The sequence below is a fragment of the Durio zibethinus genome, chromosome 15 (assembly GCF_047325235.1).
Source record: "Durio zibethinus cultivar Kanyao isolate XHJ-2024 chromosome 15, ASM4732523v1, whole genome shotgun sequence".
Lineage (NCBI taxonomy): Eukaryota > Viridiplantae > Streptophyta > Magnoliopsida > Malvales > Malvaceae > Durio > Durio zibethinus.
In genome coordinates, this window is record NC_143176.1 from 19,247,984 (window position 1) to 19,267,471 (window position 19,488).

Here is a 19,488-nt window from a genome sequence, read left to right on the forward strand (position 1 = left end):
TTTTAAATATAAAAAATAAAAAAATTATTTAATTTCAAAATATCATCAAAAGAAGAAATTGACTACAAAAAGTGGGATGGAAAAGTAATCTTGCAATAAAAGGGCCATGCGATTAGTTTCTATTGAACATGCAATTGAAACTACTGTATTATTCTATTTCAACCATATGCTAAGAAGAACAATTTAATTTACAAGTTGTTTTATTAAAATAAAAATTTTAATTATTTATATAAATTAATAATCGAATATTTATTTTCAATTGAATATTCTAATTTTTTGGTCATTTTGTTGGTATTTTCTTAAATTATTTTTTACCAAGTTTTCTTTCACTTCTTTTGTACCCCATGTTTATGTTCCTTAATTTTATTTTTAAAGGTTGCTTTTTTTCTTATAGTTAATTTTATTTGTTGAATCTTAGTTGAATAATTGAAATTAAATTGGATTAAAAATTTTTTTAAATTTTTTTAGTTTACATTTCTATGTAGCCTTAAATTTTTAAAAGGGAGACAATTCCACAAATCATGAATCTTATTTTCATGTTAGGTAAAATAAATCTGATAATTTATGTATTTTATTGGATCTATAAAATATTTGGATAAAAAATAAATATAAAATTTTAACATTATTGTACTATAATTTATATTATCACATCAAATAAAAATATATTTTTTTATTTTTATCAAATTCATCAATAAATTTTTTTACATTTTTATATCATTTTCTTGTATTTTAAATAATCAAATTTAATTCGTTAAAAAACATGGTTGTCCTATTCTAAAATTCTTCCAAAAACTAGCGTTTTTGAAAGAGAATATAAAACAAAAGAGCCATCTTATAGTGAACATCAGTCATCAAAAGCGATGAGTTGCAGGTTTTACATGCTTTAGAAAGAAGAGACAGACAGAGATGAGAGAAAACCATATCAACACATCTTCCAAGTTTCAACCTTGATAAGAGATAGTGACCATACCAACTGGTCCAACCAAACACAGTACCCCAGTTTAAACCAATGTTCCAAAAAATAATTAATAAATCTCATTTTAAAAAAGAACAAAAAGGATACTCTGAATCTCTGAGATACTAATAGCCATCCATTTTACCAAATTCACAGGAATAGAAAGTTAGACAGAAACCATCTCCCAACTTCTTCTACTTGCAACAAATCATTCATACAAAAATGCAGTCTCATGTTAAGCCTTCATGCAACTCATGTTCTTCCTCTCTGAGTTTCTGGCATCACCCAGCATTCTATCATCTTGGAAGAGTACACTAATTATAAATTTCTCTATTTTTTTTCATGTTTGCAAGTGGTAAGTATTTTTTCTAGTTGCCAAGGTACTAGTAAATGATTGTTCTTTTTCTTTTCTTGTATTGTTGTTGAGTAGGATGGCAGATCATGACCGCAGGAGGGAAGCCATGAAAAAGCGAAGGTCAAGAGCCAGTGAGAGACTGATTCCAAATCAAGAAATGGGTGTTCAAGAGAACTGTGAAAGAGTGGCTGAAGAGATCATGAAAGCTGAAGTTGATGGAGATTGAGCTATTGTTTTGCATGATCTATCCTGCAGTTGCTTGGCTTGTACAGCGAAAGCTGCACAGTTTAATCAAGTAAAACTGCTATTTTCTAGGCATGGATTGGCTTAAAATTTTAGTATCTGGCCAAATATTTACATGGTTTTCTGCTAGATTTGGACTCCCCTTCGGCTCCTCTGATTGATTCCTTCGTGGGATCTTAAATTAAGTTTACATAATTCTTGTTATTGATGATTGATTAGACGTGTACAAATTGCATCTTGTCACCAACTTTTACATTTTCCAAACAAAAATAATTATCAAAAGATGTTTTAATTATTCTTGATAAATTTAGTGATTTAATTTTTTTCGTATAAAATATTAAAATTTATGTATTTATATCAAATTTTATTTAAAAATTATGTATTACAATTTATGTAAATATAAAAATTTGAAATATTTTTTTAATTTTATTAAATTTAAATATAATAATTATAAAAATTTTAAATTATATTATTTTTATATTTTATATTTATATCATATTATTATATTATTATATTTTATAATTATATCATATTATCAATCTAAATGGGGGCTTGTAATTTCTGAACCAAAGCATGCTTACTGCTGTTATGATTTCTGCCACATTCTCCTCAGCTCCTCTGGTCGGATTTTTTTTATGGTACTTGTCCTTTTTTAATTTTATGTTTTTAAATCACCTATAATAAAAAATATTCATACCTTGAAAAACTGAGGCACGCTTTGACATAATTCCATGCAGAAACGACCAAGAATCAGATAACGCTATGGCCCCATTTGGATGCCCAATGACCTCCAGTAAGGCGTGATTGATGCTCTCTATTTCACTGTAAATTTGTTTGGCTCAGATTTCAGTAGTGGAGTGAAACTTGAGCCCTTCAGTGAAAATTTTATTTCTCACGGCACCTTTTTTTTCAATAATATCCTCACACTCTCATTTTTTTTTTTGTCCTTAATATTATAATGCATGGGCTGATGGACAAATGTATTCTGCCACGATTTGAACTTTTCTTTTATTTGATTTTCTTTTTCTTTTTTTGTTATTAATTTAAAGTTTTTTAAATTAATTTATTATAATTATTTAACATATCATTTATATAATTATTTAATAAATCTTAAATAGTTAAATAAAAAATATTTTGCTAAATTTAATATGTATATATCATTAATTTTTGACACAATTGTAATTTATAAAAAAAAATTTATTAATTTTTAATTATTTGTTAATTTTAAAGATATAAAAGAATTATAAATTTCATTTTTTTACAAATTTTAATTTAATATTTTAAATGATCATTTTCTTTCTCAAGATACTCTTAATGATCATTTTCTTTCTTAATATATTTCTTCTCATGCCATTATTATACTTTTATCCAAACATATATTTCACTATTAATTTTAATTTTACCATTAAAATACTTAATTTTACATTTACAATTAATCTCATTACTATTACTATTACTATTTTCAATCTTATCAGAATTAATTATTAAACCTAAAATGATAAATACAATAACATAAAAATTATATATTATAATAAACTCAATACAAATATTATATGTTGTCATAAATTCACAATAAATAAACAATAATTAATAATAAATAACGTAAAAAAAGTAAAATACATTAAAATTTATGTAAAAAATCTCGGATATAAAATAAAAAATTACAATTTGTCAAAAATCTCTAACTAAAATTAAAATTAAATAATAATTAAAGAGATAATCATAAAAACTCACCAAATAAATTATTCAATAAATACATTCTTACTTTATTTTTAAAAAACTTCAAACTTGATCTCATCACGAACGAAAATGATGACAAAATTTTAATTTAATTAAATCATAAATCAACCTCCATTCAACTTCTTAATCAAATTGATAACTCTGCCTTCTCCTTTTTATTTCCCTTACGTTTCGGCAACTCTATATTTTCTTTCCTCTGCCGGCTCACTTTTGACGCCCCCTTTTTAATTCCACATTGAAAACAGCCCAACATCTTTATTAAAGAGTAAGGCTTTCGGTTGCATAAAAGAAAGGCCATGGCCTTTAATTGGCCAAAATCACGTAGGGCTGGACCCCACACACATTACATCAATCACACCATTCGTGCAAACAGACTCCATGCCATACCGTCATTTCTCTGTCCAAAGTAAGTACTGAGAAGTTATCGAAAAAAAAAAAAAAGCGAGATTGATTTTGATAAAATTAATTATTATAATAATAAAATTAAAATTAATTATAAAATTTATTGGTGTTATCTAAACACCAAAATGACACGATTTAAGTTAAAAAGTGATGCAAATCGCACCTCACCATGGCTCCGGTAGGACCAAATGGAGCTTAAGAATAACAAAATCTGTCAAGCTTCTATTAGAATAAAATATTTCATTTTAGCTAACGGGGTTGCTAAGTAGGTAAGGATTGAGCGAGACATATTTACATTCGATTTCTGCTGCTAGAAATCCTCCGTTAATAGATGTTTAGTAAATTCAAAAAAAAAAAAAAAATCTGTGAAAACAACAAGAGAATTAATCAGCACCGTTCACTTTTCACCATTTTTAGCAACAGATTTTGTCACTGATTCTTCTTCTCAACATTCTTAATAATATTAAGAATATTACTATTCACATTAATTTATTAAATATTATTTATTTTAATTTTATTAAAATTTAAATTTTGTTTTATAAAAAAAATTTTACAAATTTTCTTCACTCTAATGAGTGCTCATATCCTTAATGATACGTGTTAGTACCTCAAGCTTTGATATCAAATATTATTTTTTATATTAATTTATAAAGTATTAATTTTTTTCAACCCTACTTAGGGTTTGTCCTTTAATTTCATTGAATCTCAAAAATTTTCATAATTTTATTTCAAAAAATTATCTCATAAATTAAAAGTGATATAAATATTTATATTTTAAAATTAATTATAATATATAATTGATATAAGATTTATGATAAACAACAACTTTGAGCACGACCTTTGTCATATTTATTAAGTATACCAATTTATAAAATATTATCCTCTTTCAACCCTACCGAGGGTTTGTCCTTTAATCCCACGGAACCTCGTAATTGTTCTAAAAAATTATCTCTTAAATTAAAGGTGATATGGATATTTATATTTTAAAATTAATTGCAGTATACGGTCGATATAAGATTTATGATAAACAGCAACCTTGAGCACGGCCCTTGTCGTATTTATTACGTTGCGCTCGCACGATCCATGGTGTGCTGAAGCAGGCTGTGTTCCGTGCCGCTTGCCCATTTTCATATCTGTAGATAAATTTGACTATCTCGTCCTAAAAAAAGTGGTTCGGGCTGACAAGTTGAGGCCCACGAACATTCAGCGTATTGGAGTGGCCGTGGGTGGAACAGAAATATGGATAAAAGGAGTAGGAATTTTTCAGGCTCCACCCTTGCAGCTTTGAGTTTTGCTTGCGGTTTTGCCAGTTTTGAGTCTTTGTCTCTGCTCCAGCATGTTTTGAGGTTAGATTCGCTACACCATTGTCTCTTTGTCTCTCTTCTCTTTTTGATTTCCTATCAAACAAAAGAAGAAAAATTTTTCCTCCTACTTTGTATTTTTTCCAGTAATCAAGCACGCTGCAGTTTCTTTTAATAAATAGTAATATGATTGCTCTTCATAGAGATTGCTTCGGGAATGTTTACCATAAAACAATGATTTTTATCTCTATGAACCCATTTCACCATTTCTCTTATCAGTCTGGTTGTTCTTCTTATCTGAATCCCTTTGTCAATGACTTTAAGTCTAAACAAAGCCCTTTTGGCTTTACCCAAATTGACCCATTATCTATAGTATCTCCCACTTCAATTTCACATCAATTTTATTGCATTTCTTTCTCTTCTTTTTACTCAACTAGACCCCCATCCAGATCATTTACAAGGAGAAACATTAAGAGATTAAAAGCTTGTAGTAAACCTGTTCTTGATCAAGCTAAATTACAGAAGGCCATTTTGCAACTCCCGCCTAGATTCACTGGTGAAGAGCTTTGTAATGTGATAACTCTAGAAGAAGATCCTTTAGTATGTTGGGAGTTATTTAATTGGGCAGCACAGCAGCCTAGGTTTAGGCATGATGTTTCCGCTTATCATATTACCATAAAGAAGCCTGGTGTTTCTAAAATGTATGAAGAGATGGATGTTGTTGTCAACCAAGTGCTTGCATTTCGATCGTTCGGTTCTGAACCTCTTTATAATACTGTTTTATTCTTTTTACAGAAGCTAGGAAGTTGACTAGAGCTGTAAATATATTTAAGCATATGAGAAACAACAGAAAATTGGACTGTAGGCCATATATTAGAACATTTAATATTCTTTTCACGGCAATGTTGAGTGGGGTAAGAGATTCTTATATAAACCATATGTACATGGATACTATATTTGTCTTTTCAGGCAAATGGTCAATGATGGGATCGGGCCCGATGTTTTCACATTGAATTCTATGATAAAAGGATACGTGCTGTCATGGGCTCCTGCTGATCCTTTATCTCTTTGCGCATGGTCTCCAACTGAGCTTCCAAAGTCTCGTTCCTTTAAGTGATCTCGTCCAGGCCTTGATTGAGAGCAGCTTGTAATTCACCCTTGAGCTCCTTCTCCATGGAGTCTAGCATTTCAACGTGAGTCTCCACGTCATCAAGCTTCTCCTTCATGTCGCCCATGATCACCTTCACCTTGGACAGCCTCCCATTCATGGTAGACTAGATATCTCTAGAATTGGCCTTCTTGCCCCTTCCGTGCCTTTGCTCTTGGGCCTCTGATTGTTGGCTAGCCACATCGCTCTGGGATGCCATCTCCTCGACTGCGATCTAACCTGTACAAACACAAACAAGTAGAACCGAAAGTGCTCTAATACTAGTTGTCACAGACTCCGACCTAAAACTCAGAATCTGTGCGGCCTTAGGCTTGGAATCACCTCCTTCTAGCTTGAATCAGCCTATAACACAAGTGTGTGGGCATTAGAACAATGAGAAAGATATAATGCACAAGTTTGAGAAAACAAGAGAACAAAAGAATTATTGGAATATGTTCTATATTTTACTGAAGCAAAAGTGTATGGTGATATACAAAGGAGGATGGGGCAACCTTCTAGTTGACGCCCTCAGTTAACTTATGGCAAAACCCTAGAATCATGAGATTACAATATCTCCTACTCAATCGGGGATTACACAGATTACATCAATACTGGATTCTGCTTCCTGACTTTTAGGCTCAATCAGATCCTGTTGAAGGCTCCTGCTGATCCTGTGCGCTTCTAGAAGATCTTGTTGTGCACTTCCTCTCTTGGGCCTTCCCTGATGTTGTGCGGGCATCTTGCAGGCCTGGCCCTGGCCATGCGGGCAGGCTTACATGTTGTGCGGGTGGTCTGGGCTCTTTTCCAAGGCCTAGTGCGCAAACCCCCGCCAATGCTCCTGGTGCACAAGCCTCAACCTTGGGTGCTTGAGCCTGTGCACCTGGCGCCCCCGCCCAAGGCGTGACATTCTCCCCTACTTGATTGCACAATGCCCTCGTTGTGTCTTCTGCATGGTACTACCTGATCTGGTCCCGAAACTACCATAAGTCTTCCGTTAGCTCCTAGCTTGCCTTACTGGTTGGTAGTTCTTCTGCTTCACTTTCCGGTCAGCTATGATGCTGTGGACCTCCTTCTCATATGAGGCCAAGTGTCTTCCTAATGCTTATTCCTATGATTATCTCATTTACGGGTTATGTGCACAAGGTAGAACAAATAATGCTATGGACTTGTACAACGAAATGAAGAAAAATGGGTTTACTCTTAGCAGTAAATCCTATAATTCCCTTGCGAATGCTTTGGCACTTGCTGGAGAGGTTGAGGAAGCAGCACATTGCCTAAGAGAGATGATTGAAATGTGGAAGTCTGCTGATTTAATAACAGATAGAACAATCTTGGTTGAGATTTGCAGAAGAGGAAGGGTTGAGGAGGCCATGGGATTGTTAAAAGAGTTGCAAGATAAAGATCTTGTTGATGGACATACTTATAGGAAACTTCTATATACAATGGAGGATGACTGTGGAGATTGAAATAACAGAAGCCAGATCAGGTATAGCATGCAAGATTTTTTGTTTTTACTCATGATATCTCTTGTTCTAATATGGGTAAATCATTATTTCTTTGGCATTTATTTCAAAGCCAACGACTAGAATTTGTACTGTCGGCTAAAGCTCAAATTCACAAAGTTATTACCTTTGAGTGGTTGGCAACTGTTCCTGATGTTGAGCTTATATTACGGTGAAAGAGATGACAAATTGAAAATAAAAACTCAAAAGCATGTTTTTAATGATTTTTTTATGTTTTCTTTTGTTTAAACTTGTTTGTTTAATTCAAACCTGCACTTTCATGAACTGATATTAAGGTTTAAGGTAAATGAAACTAAATCTATAAACCATGGAAGAGCTCAACTCTTTTGTGTTCCTACTTAATAGTATCATTGTTGGTTTTTGCTATCTCCCAGTATATATGATTTGCTTAAAAAAGCTTATTTGATGAACGACAATCTTTTTGAAGTCTAAGAGAGATTTAAAGTTCGTGCTTCTTTGGTATTTGCAGTAATGGTGGTGCAAACAATTGCCTTACATGCGGTTTGATGGTCAACTCATGTTTGACTTATATAGAAAACCTTTCAAAGAGTTGGAGGTTGCAACTGCCACTCAATATTTGTTATGAAGGTACAACTTGGTACTTGATCAATATAAGTTATATTTGTGAACCTTTTTTATTTCAAATTGTTCAAATTTCTAGACACAAAATCTTGGCTGTGCCAGCAGGTCATCTTTTGGGGACTAGATAATAAGAGTTAAGGGAATGACTTTATTTAAAACTTCTTATGGATGTTCTCATTATCTAGGGAATGATGGGGAAAATGATATTCACATATATGAAGGTTTTTATGTAGTTATGGTCCCAGAAAAGTGGGTTATCTAGTTGGGGACCTAGATAAATGATCCTACTGTTTTGGAATTTTTAAGTATATTCTTAGATGATTCAAGTTGTGTATCATTTTTAATAAGCTTCAGTCTTAGGTGTAATTGTTATTTCTCTTTTGAGAATGAAAAATTCTGTAACTGGGTTCTTGAATTAGTTTTGTTTTTAAGGTTAAGCCTAATGGAGCAAACTAGATAATTGTCAACTTGAGATGGGTTAAGCCTCAATTTGGAAACCACTAGGTGAAAAAAGATTACTTAGCCCCATAATTTGTACTCTGAAATTTCCAAGCCAGAACTTAAGGATTTGGCCAAGAATGAGGTTGAGGTGTCACCCAATTGAATTTGGTTCACATGTGATATGTTATGGACAAAAAGATGATCCAAGATATTTTGTCAGTAGATGCGCCAATTATCTATTTATTTGTTTTTTCCTCTTGTAGTTTTGCTGCCTTATTGCCAAATATCTGTTGTCTTGTATAAGCATGTTCCAAACCATTTATTCTGACAGCCCTCAAAGTGATGTAGTGGCTAAGACCCACCTTGCTCCCTTTGGCACCTAACCCCTTATAACTGTTTGCATATGAGCAAGCAAAAGAAAACTTGTACTTTTGAGTCATGTCTGACTAAGAGGGCTATCCTGGTCATAGATGCTTAAGAATACCACAGTTCAAGTTTTGATGCTGCATTTTATTTTTGTCAAACAGTCGATGCAGCATTTGAAAACCTTTCCAAATGCTTTATTCCCAAATATCTTCGATTTTTTTTTCATTTCTCTACTTCTGTGGATTGGCTGAAATAGTTTCATACTAAAATGTTATGAAGGAAACAATTGAACTTTAAAAAAAATTGCCAAACAAGTTTCTTTTTCCATGTTTTAAATATATGCTGCTGTAATTGATGATACATCAAGTTCTGTCATCTGTGGTATTGGAATTTTAGGTATAAACTGGAAAGAAAGGTTTGACAAGCTGATATATCAACGAACTTCCCTTTGTTTTTGGCTGAACAATATTTTTAGTAAATTTATTGGTTGTGAATTTCCACAAGATTTTCTGTCTGTTCATCAGCTCACCTTGTATTTCAGTATTTTCTTCTCTTCGTTATGCATCATCATGATGATATATTTCTGTGCTTTTACCAGATAGATTCAATGGCTTGGAGATGGCTAGGGTGTTATCAATTTTTATCACTGACTGTTTCTGCTTTGCAAAGGTGTAATCCACTGGATGGGGAAGGGAAGCAGGTTGCTGGATTGTTGTTTAAACTCATGTATGCAGCTTCTGAAACAAAGGAAATGATACATCTGAATATGTTTTGGCTGTTATTATACATTACAGAGAGCATCCTGGAACATGCCCACTAATGGCCTGCCTGTCATGCACCAGCTTTATAAATTATAAAGTTTTTGGGTGGCATAATCCTGCTCTTTGAATGAATATGTGATCAGTGACATGCTTTAAAATTTGAACCAAACAAGAGGTCTGATACCCCATAGAATAAGTGAAAGTTCTCATAAAAAAAAAAGAAAAAAAAGAAACATGAAAGTGATGCTTCATGTGCTTGTCCTAATTAAGGTTTTGTTACTTGTTATAAAATAGCTTTTAATGAAATATTTTACTGAATATTCTTTAATTGCTTTAAAATTAAAAATATGATGATAAATTTATTTTAAAATTAAAATATTAATAATAAATAATAAAAATTATAGTTAATTAAAAAATTTGTATTAAGAATTTGAGTGGCTAAGGAAGCCCATTAAAACTTCCATTTGGGCCAGTAAGCCACGTAAAAAATCTTTTAAGAGCAAACGACACTGATGAAGCCCATATCAGCAGGCCTCCTTTTGGGCTGTTAACCAACCTATCAAAATAATGCTTGTTTATTTCCATTAAAATTAACTATTTTAACAATTTCAATAATAATAACAGTAAAAAAAGAATATGCCAGCCACGACGGCAACATTATGTTGACATGGGACATGGCAGCTTTAATCTTTAACCGTTGGATGAAAGACCACTGAAATCCAACGGACAGAAGAAAAACCCTAAACTAGAATCAGAACCTTTTCTGCTATATGAAACTCCCTTTAAAAGTCGACCTCTTTTCTCTCGTTCGTTCTTTTCATTACATTCCCCAGCCGCCTCTCCGCCTTTTCGTTTATTTGTAAAAGGTCAGAATTCCTTCTTCACTACTTCATCAGTATTACTACTTGCTTTGTATTTTTAATTCTTTTTGTAATTATGGTTTCTGTTTTTTTTTTTTTCTTTTTATTTTGGTAAATTGTTTGGATCTGGTGGTTTCTGAAACCCGATGTTATGCTTAAATCTTTTCAATCCAGATATCTTGGTCTTGTTTGATTTTGTTATGGGTTTCTCTTTTTTACGTTATTATTATGGAAATTGGAATGCATGTGATTTTAGACCATTTTTTATATTCTTAGGATTTGTTTCTCTGATTTAGAATGGGTAAGGAAAAAGTTCACATTAACATCGTGGTCATCGGCCATGTCGACTCGGGTAAGTCAACCACCACTGGACACTTGATCTACAAGCTTGGTGGAATCGACAAGCGTGTGATCGAGAGGTTCGAGAAAGAAGCTGCGGAGATGAACAAGAGGTCATTCAAGTATGCTTGGGTGCTTGACAAGCTCAAGGCCGAGCGCGAACGTGGTATCACCATTGATATCGCCTTGTGGAAGTTCGAGACTACTAAATACTACTGCACTGTGATTGATGCACCTGGCCACCGTGACTTTATCAAGAACATGATTACTGGTACCTCGCAGGCTGATTGTGCTGTTTTGATTATCGATTCCACCACTGGTGGTTTCGAGGCTGGTATTTCCAAGGACGGTCAGACTCGTGAGCATGCTTTGCTTGCCTTTACCCTTGGTGTCAAGCAAATGATTTGCTGTTGCAACAAGGTCAGATTTATTGCAACCTTATTGTTACCATGTGGTTGCTTTAATTGTAAAATTTACTTAATTTTTGTTTGTTAATGTTTGTAGATGGATGCCACTACCCCCAAATACTCCAAGGCTAGGTATGATGAAATCGTGAAGGAAGTCTCTTCCTACTTGAAGAAGGTGGGTTACAACCCGGAGAAGATTCCATTTGTTCCTATTTCTGGTTTTGAGGGTGACAACATGATTGAGAGGTCTACCAACTTGGACTGGTACAAGGGCCCTACTCTTCTTGAGGCTCTTGACCAGATCAATGAGCCCAAGAGACCTACAGACAAGCCCCTTCGACTTCCTCTTCAGGACGTGTACAAGATTGGTGGTATTGGAACTGTCCCAGTAGGTCGGGTTGAAACCGGTGTCTTGAAGCCTGGTATGGTTGTGACCTTTGGTCCCTCTGGTCTGAGCACTGAAGTTAAGTCTGTTGAGATGCATCATGAAGCTCTTCAGGAGGCTCTTCCTGGTGATAATGTTGGCTTCAATGTTAAGAATGTTGCGGTTAAGGATCTCAAGCGTGGCTACGTTGCTTCTAACTCCAAAGATGATCCTGCCAAGGAGGCTGCTAACTTCACCTCTCAGGTCATCATCATGAACCACCCAGGCCAGATCGGAAATGGATATGCCCCTGTCCTTGACTGTCACACATCCCACATTGCTGTCAAGTTTGCTGAGCTGCTGACCAAGATTGATAGGCGATCTGGCAAGGAGCTTGAGAAGGAACCCAAGTTCTTGAAGAATGGTGATGCTGGTTTTGTGAAGATGATTCCTACCAAGCCCATGGTTGTGGAGACCTTCTCTGAGTACCCACCTTTGGGGCGTTTTGCCGTGAGGGACATGCGCCAGACTGTTGCTGTTGGTGTTATTAAGAGTGTCGAGAAGAAGGACCCATCTGGTGCCAAAGTCACCAAGTCTGCAGCAAAGAAGGGTGGAAAGTGAACAATGCAACAGCTCTATGGTTTTACCGTTTGTGCAGATGGACTATTCAATGGTGGTTGTTATTTGTAGCTTCTTGCCTTCCCATTTGAGTGGCAATTCTCAGAATTTGGTGCTTGATAGGCGGTGGCAGTCATTGTAGCTTTTTTCGTTTTACCTGTTTTGTGGAGTATTTAAAGTGGAGGTGCTTTGGTTTGCCAAGGCATCTTAGAATTTTGTGTCAGATTTTGCTAAACTATCTTCTGCTACATTTTCTCTGTTTCTGTTCCTATAATTATAATCATGTTCAATTTTTGCTTTAATTGCCTTGATATAAACAGGGTCTTCTCTTTTTCTACTTCTCGTGTGAGTAAGCCGTATGAAGAAAATTCTTTAGCGTTCTATGGGTCAATTCGTAAAATGAAACCGTTCAAAACAATCCATGATTCAAGCGCAAACTGGCTTCAATTATGTAAACCTCAGGTGATTGTAACTCAAAACGATTAAACTTGAAAATAATCCAATTGACTTGAATAATAAACCTCAAGTGATTTGAACGACTAATTCAAAATTACTCAACATTCAGTGTAAAAGCGCTCACAAATGCAGATCATTGCCATGGCCACAAGATTGGTCCTTCATCTAGCTAGCAATATCCAGAAATGACATAAAAACATCATATTCTTGACAAAAACCAGTACAGCCCAGAAGACCATGTATAAGTTTGGTATCTCTGAAATTTATGCATTCCATTGTGAACAACGATCCGTGCACTGTTTCTGCTCAGCATTTCATCTCTGCATTGGATGATTATATATTGATCAACAATCCAAGAACACAACGAATTACAGTAGAGTGATATTAAGTATTAACAAAAGATTCTACTAGAATGGGGCAATGATAGAGAAATTGGGAAGCGGGATAAATATACTTGCAAATGCCTCTTCTAGTTTTATTCCTTGATAAAATGCTCCTCAGATACAATAGATTTTATACCCATACTTTTGCACCAAAATAGGAAGCATAAATAAGAGATTTTGTGGAGTATAGCTTCTGAAGTCGTCAATCTTGTCAAACTATTAGCTGTGCATTTTACATCAAATTTTGGTTTCATACAAGCAGCTTTACACTCAAAAAATTTTTTTGTCTCCTTTTTCTTTCCTCATCATCATTCTTAACCAGTATAAGAGATTTAAGGCAAATATTTGATGGAACAGCGAAGCATAATGAAGAGACCTTGGTGCTTACCTTTCAAATGATCACAACTCCTAATCACTGTCTGGTTGTGCTTTTTCTGCAGCCTTTTCTGATTCTTCCAAAGCATATGTTTTTAGCGATTCATCATCCCTTGGCCCTGGTCTTTGCATAACATGCAGGGGGGAAATAATTCAATACCAAAAATAGTTCCAAAATTGTCTTTTGAAATCTTTATTAGCTGAAGCTTCTTATTATGCCTAGACTTCAAACCCAAATATATCTTTTGGTGTAAGCGAAAACAACTATACTGTGGCATGTAACAAAATCAGATCAATTAGAAATAATTAGATTTAGTCTACTTGGCAGTGTTTTAGACTTGTATTCAGTTCGAGTCGAGTCAAAATGCTCAAAAAGGAAAAGAGAAATCTAGTAGTTTCAAAATTTAAAATTAGGCTTCTTTGAATGCCATATGCAATGATAACAGTATCTAATACCAAGTTAAATAGCCTTTACAAAGATTAGCCAAGCGGCCAAAAGGCCCAAAAAGCTGAGTAATTTGCCTACGGCAAGCTAGCTCTACATTGTCGGTGGCTATAAAGGAGAAATGTCCACTTAAAATAAGTTGAGGAATATAAAATGAAGTGTAACTTGTAAAGTTTATGAAATTTCAAATCTGATTTATTTTCTATTTAAGGAATCTCACAGATAGCTTAAAAGGCTCTCCCTATGCACGTTAACCACCCTAGGTTCCTTCTACTTTGTTTAAATAGAGTAGCCTCAGTATCTGCATTTTATTTACTGATCTTTGGAATTTACTGCACAAGAAGTGGTTTATGTGATTTTAAGAGAACCAAGCAGACTTGTCCATCTCAAGAAGCTATTGAGGCATATTCCAGGACAATGCCAGCCTCTGAAACATATGGATATGGACAAAGGATCCAGAACAATTGACAAGAATCATACTAGATACATGAAGCATAGGATACAGCTATCTTATAGAAGAATTCAGGCCACATAGTTATGCCGCAGATAAAGTAGTCCGATAACATAGAGAATACATCTCTTTGAAAGGTTCTACTCAACTGAGCCCTCTTTGCTTCTACCATGAGTATACTGTACACTAATAACATTCATGGCCTATTTTCTTTGTTTGATTGAGAGCCCAATCCGGGTCCCAAAAGCTTTCCATCCCCTATTGAGTTGAAGTAACTAACTGTAAGGGGCCCTAATTACCTTTTACTTTGAATGAAAATGTTAACCCTTTGCACCAAAATTATATACAACACCACAAATACTCCATAAACAACATCCAGATTTTGAGGTTGAAATTCACAGTTTTGAGTAAAAGAGAATATTAAAACACAAAGAGGTGAAATAGAAATGTTACATTGATATTTAGTAACTTCTTCACCATCATAGAAGAACTTAAACGTGGGATACGAATGAAAATCTAGTTTAGTGCAAACAGGTTCCTAAGTCATCCCACAATGTCCCCAAGTACTTACTCTAAAACCCATTGTTATTGTAGTCCCTAGTAAGCAAATTACAATGGCAGATAGCTCTATCATCAGGTCAAGCTAACTCGAAAAAATGCATTAAACCAAGCAGAAAACAGTTAACAATGTTCACACCAAGGAACACAAAATTTCACAAACCACGCCGTGTCTTTCTCCCTTACCTGAAAAGAACAAAACAACGACTTCGATAGCAGACATGATTCAAGTAAAAGAATTTGTGACATTGGATTACTGAAATCAAAAAAAGAAGAAAAAGTGGGAGAAGTGCAAAATGATGGTCGTTTTTCATGTGAAATTTTTTTTCTTTCTTTGTTTCTTTTCGAATAGAATCGAAAAGCGGACGAAGATGTCATACGTTCTGATTCGGGACTACTCAGATTGCTTCTTGAACCGGTTTCAGACCAACCATTCATCCAAGGTTAGTAACGAAAGGGAAGCTACATGGCACGTGCTTTTCACGTGATGTTATTCTTTCTTTTCTTCTTTTTTACCAAAATGACATTTTTCTGTTTGCTTTTATTATTTCCTTGCCTTTTTTTTTTTGCATTTTCAATTCATGTTTTCTTTTACTAAAACCGATAGCATTTTTGTGTATGTAGCAAGCTCCTTTGATTTCTTAAATTAAAAATCGAAATCAAACTGCAAAAACTAAAGCAACTACCGCATTAGGCGGGCGGTTGTTCGTTCCCAACGGTCATTTCACCGGAAAAAACTCATCACATCGAGAAATGACTGAGTCACCTCAAAACAACACTCCTCCAAATCCAGACTCTCAAGAAGTAACCGTTCCCATTATCCCAATCGAGTTCGTGAGTGAAGAAGAGATGGCTCTCATCGAAGCAGCCTATGCAGCATCTCGTTCCTCCCTCTCCTCCTCTTCCTCCTCGATTTCTTCTTCGATTTGTTCCCCTTCTCGCTTTCAAAGCAAGACGAAGACAATCCAGTCGATTACCCTCTTGTCTAAACGATGCTTAAGTGGTTCTACTGTGCTGGATATAGAGGATTCCAGCAATTTAACAAGTACCCAGAAGAGGAGTAGAGTCGCTCAACCCTTTTTGCATCGGTTTAGAAGGAAAAGGGGGCTGTCGGTTACTGATATTACTGCCACGGTATGCAAAATTTTTTCTTTCTCAAGGCTTTTTGATTATGGGTTTAGTTTTTTTTTTTTTTTTGGATTATGGGTTTAGTTTTCTTTCAAACTTTAATTTGCATTTGAATACAAACCTTCATAGGAATGGTGTGAAAAGCAAATGGAATTTGTACTTCTCTTTGGCAACCGAAAAATCAATAAAGCTATGAAAGCTGGTCAGGCTCGCCATGTGAAACTTGAAGAAGAGGTACTCTTTTACGCTCCAGAATTTTAAAAATTCCTTTAAATATGACTGCTTTTTACGTATTGTGTGGCCTATTTCATCGGTCTTAGTTAGGTTCTTTATCAGTTTATGCATTCAAATTCACCTTCATATTCTCAAACATAGGCAAAATTTTCCCTTTAATTCAATAGAAGATGAGATTGTTTTCCTTATGTTGTGCATTGTATGTCCCATGTTCTCTTTGCATCAAACTGGTTTCTTCTCAAATTAAATAACACAATTGTGTTGAATGAAATTCTTCTGAGCATGTGACGCTTGCACATGGAACAGAAATTACTTTCAAGACTAAATCACCTTGCACATTCCAAAGTTGTTTCTTTCATGCATTTCTGTAATCTTCTCATAGACTTCAGTGTCAACTTCTTTTTCATTTTGGCACACCTAATTTTAATTATTTGACATTTATTGTGTTTCTTTGCAGGTTGTTAACAAGGTAGAAGTTTGTGTTCAATCAGTTGAAGATACCTGGGCAGTAAAGTTTATTAACTTCATAACTGGTGCAAATCAATTATTGTTTGAAGGACTAACACGTGAGCTACCGCTGTAAGTTCAACTGTCTATTGTTATCTCCAAAATCAAAATCCATCTCCGGCTCCTCTTGGTTACAATAACTCTCAGCCACCATGTGGCAATCAGTTGTATAATTTATTGTGCATGAAAGAGTAACGGATTGTGATTGAGCTTTAAGTTATGACACCTTTCATGTGGTTGTTAGATCCATATTTCAAGATTGTCATTTCTTGATTAGTGGGTTTTTTTCTTAGGCATGTACCAATTGGCAATCCGGAAACCTCTGTCAAACTCAGATTATATATCAGAATAGCAATTTTAATGAAGTTTGGCTACTGGTTATGTTTTAATTACTTTCCTGCATTTAAACCTTCAGGATAGTTTTTTCATTTCCCAAATAATGCTTCAGGATTTAATGAAATTGGTGTGGAAATGAAGCAATGAAATCAGAAGTTTACTAAATTCAATTTTTGAAATTGGCATAGAAATGGTGCTGATGAAATGTTTAAGTATGCTTTTGTTTAGTCTGTCAAAAGAAAAGCATGCTTTTGTTTATTAAAGTTTTTGTTGTTGAAATTTTTGGTTAAAATGATGTGTAAAATAATGGTTTGTTAACGTGTTTTAGGTCAGTGGTAGTTGTTTAATTTGTCCTTCAAGTAATTCTTCCCCCCTTTAATGTAAATTAGAGATTGATTTTCATTTTAATTTTCCTGCTTATGGACTGTGTTGCTTATATAACACCAGAATAGGCTTTGTGGAAGGTGTATGCTTGGTAGGAGTTATTGATGAGATCCAAATGCCTGCAAAAGGAAGTGATAGAAGGCCAATATTAATAGACACAAAGACTCGTGCACAAGACTCTCTTCCTGCCGAACCACAAAGGAGAAATGGAAGGCATGCATATTTTCTGGCTTCTGTTTTAATGCCATTATGATGAAGATTTGCCATATAATGCATCCAAATCTTTCTAATTACCGGCTCTAGCTCTTTTATTCACTTTATATTGGTTGTACCAAATGTGGCAAGATTTAATGAATCTAACTTATTTTTTCTTGGCAGGCTTCAATTAATGTGCTATAAGAATTTGTGGGACACCTTGGTTGCCGATAGCTTCCCTTCCAGACAGTTTTTCAATCTCTTTTCATTGGACCCTAACTATATATTATCTGAAGACATCATAGAGAAAACTACTAATTCAGGTTTTCCAGCTAAGGTAACCTTGTATATATTCTTTTTTATTTATTTGTTCCATTCGATCTGCAACAGTCAGGGTATTTAGAGCATGTGTTGCAACATCACTTTTATTCCGAAAACCATATAATACTGGTGAGGATGGGTTATCTGCCGCCTATCAAATAAATCTCGCAATTTTGTGCATCATGGTGAGGGGTGAAACATAGAGTTTAGAGTACCAAGATAACTTATGTACCTTTAAGGCTTCAAGTCTGACTCAGATAGTTGTTTTTTCCCCTACAATTGCTGTGCAGACACTTGATGACGTAGTTGGATATTACAGAAATACATGTAACATGCTTCCTGTGACTCATAACCAGCTAATATTGAGGTGGGTGAAAAATTGTCCTAGAGACTCTGTTAGTATTTTTTTTGCTTACTTTTGATAGTTGAATATTATGGTGGGAACTTTTTATGATAAGTCATATTAGTCAACTTTTTATGGTGGGAACTCAATTGTATTTATCATAAAATACACAGCTGTTTTCGAATGAGAAAAACAAAGAAGGAATGATGATATTGATAAGCCATTTTAATGAACTTGTTATCCTGGGAACTTAAATACACTTATTATAGAATATACTTTAGATCATACTTGATGCATGAGGAACATTTAATTGTAGTATCATGCGAGTTCTTTCACCAACCTGCATTATCTGGTTGCTTTGAAGCAGATATGAACTACAAAAAGATCAGTCAGTGCTTGGTGAAGATCAATTTGCATATGATCCTGACTGGCTCAAGAAGCAAATTCAAGGCAGTCTTGAATTCTGGTTGGGTGAGCGAGAAGCTAGTTACACCCCTGAGGAAGAGCGCTGGAAGTGCAGGCATTGTCAGTTTGCTTCAATTTGCCCCGGAAACCCCTTCAAGCTAGAGAAAGAACACTGACCTTCCTCTATGAGAATTTTTCAGAGTATTTGTCTTCTGCAAGAGAAGCACAGTTTCTATAGATGCTTCTTTGTGCAATTTTTATTTTAACTGCAACATTCCTAGATTTGCTGTAGAACTTTAGTATTTGCTAAAATGCATCTGTTGTAGCCTTGTAGGCCTTGGTGAATAACTGTTGTAAAGTGAATTACTACTATTATTTATTAATTATCATTTTTTAAGTGAAGTTTAAGTCTTTAGAATATAAAGCAGTTAGTAGTGTTTATATAATATTTGGCTCTTATATTATAAGAAATTGCCTACTATGATATCTATAATTTCAAAAACGCGCAATGTGATGTCTCTAATATCAAGTCGTATATCAATGTAGTTTATTTCCGTAACATT

The 19,488-nt window shown here is 34.4% G+C and overlaps 2 protein-coding genes, 1 long non-coding RNA gene and 2 pseudogenes across 7 annotated transcripts; 4 read left to right on the top strand and 1 right to left on the bottom strand.

Annotated features, from left to right (window-relative positions):
- Positions 1-772: 772 nt before the first annotated feature.
- LOC149514743 (uncharacterized) lies at positions 773-1,783 on the top strand. Its single transcript, XR_016327982.1, has 2 exons — positions 773-1,264; positions 1,386-1,783. It is a non-coding gene; the product is annotated as an uncharacterized LOC149514743 (long non-coding RNA).
- Positions 1,784-4,669: 2,886 nt separating this feature from the next.
- On the top strand, positions 4,670-10,144 carry LOC111301213 (pentatricopeptide repeat-containing protein At2g27800, mitochondrial-like; annotated as a pseudogene). Its single transcript, XR_016327946.1, has 6 exons — positions 4,670-5,041; positions 5,144-6,111; positions 6,890-7,017; positions 7,169-7,629; positions 8,136-8,254; positions 9,654-10,144. The product of XR_016327946.1 is annotated as a pentatricopeptide repeat-containing protein At2g27800, mitochondrial-like (transcript).
- A 478-nt stretch (positions 10,145-10,622) lies between these two features.
- LOC111301212 (elongation factor 1-alpha-like) lies at positions 10,623-12,706 on the top strand. 2 transcript variants are annotated; one of them, XM_022896716.2, is made up of 3 exons: positions 10,623-10,682; positions 10,953-11,435; positions 11,520-12,706. In XM_022896716.2, the coding sequence occupies exons 2-3, from the start codon at positions 10,974-10,976 to the stop codon at positions 12,405-12,407; spliced, it is 1,350 nt and encodes a 449-aa protein (XP_022752451.2). In that variant the 5' UTR covers positions 10,623-10,682; positions 10,953-10,973; the 3' UTR covers positions 12,408-12,706. The 2 variants fall into 2 exon arrangements, with proteins under 2 accessions (XP_022752451.2, XP_022752450.2); XM_022896715.2 differs by having other exon boundaries at positions 10,973-11,435.
- On the bottom strand, positions 12,397-15,563 carry LOC149514744 (protein disulfide-isomerase 5-1-like; annotated as a pseudogene). Its single transcript, XR_016328264.1, has 4 exons — positions 15,194-15,563; positions 14,968-15,084; positions 13,632-13,737; positions 12,397-13,180 (listed from the first exon to the last, which is right to left on the bottom strand). The product of XR_016328264.1 is annotated as a protein disulfide-isomerase 5-1-like (transcript).
- Positions 15,564-15,672: 109 nt separating this feature from the next.
- On the top strand, positions 15,673-19,327 carry LOC111301216 (exonuclease V, chloroplastic-like). 2 transcript variants are annotated; one of them, XR_016328263.1, is made up of 7 exons: positions 15,673-16,206; positions 16,330-16,434; positions 16,892-17,013; positions 17,725-17,874; positions 18,040-18,362; positions 18,468-18,544; positions 18,888-18,950. XR_016328263.1 is itself a non-coding variant. In XM_022896720.2 (7 exons), the coding sequence occupies exons 1-7, from the start codon at positions 15,826-15,828 to the stop codon at positions 19,099-19,101; spliced, it is 1,203 nt and encodes a 400-aa protein (XP_022752455.2). In that variant the 5' UTR covers positions 15,679-15,825; the 3' UTR covers positions 19,102-19,327. The 2 variants fall into 2 exon arrangements, 1 of the variants encoding a protein (XP_022752455.2); XM_022896720.2 differs by having other exon boundaries at positions 15,679-16,206; positions 18,040-18,193; positions 18,888-19,327.
- The last annotated feature ends 161 nt before the right edge of the window (positions 19,328-19,488 follow it).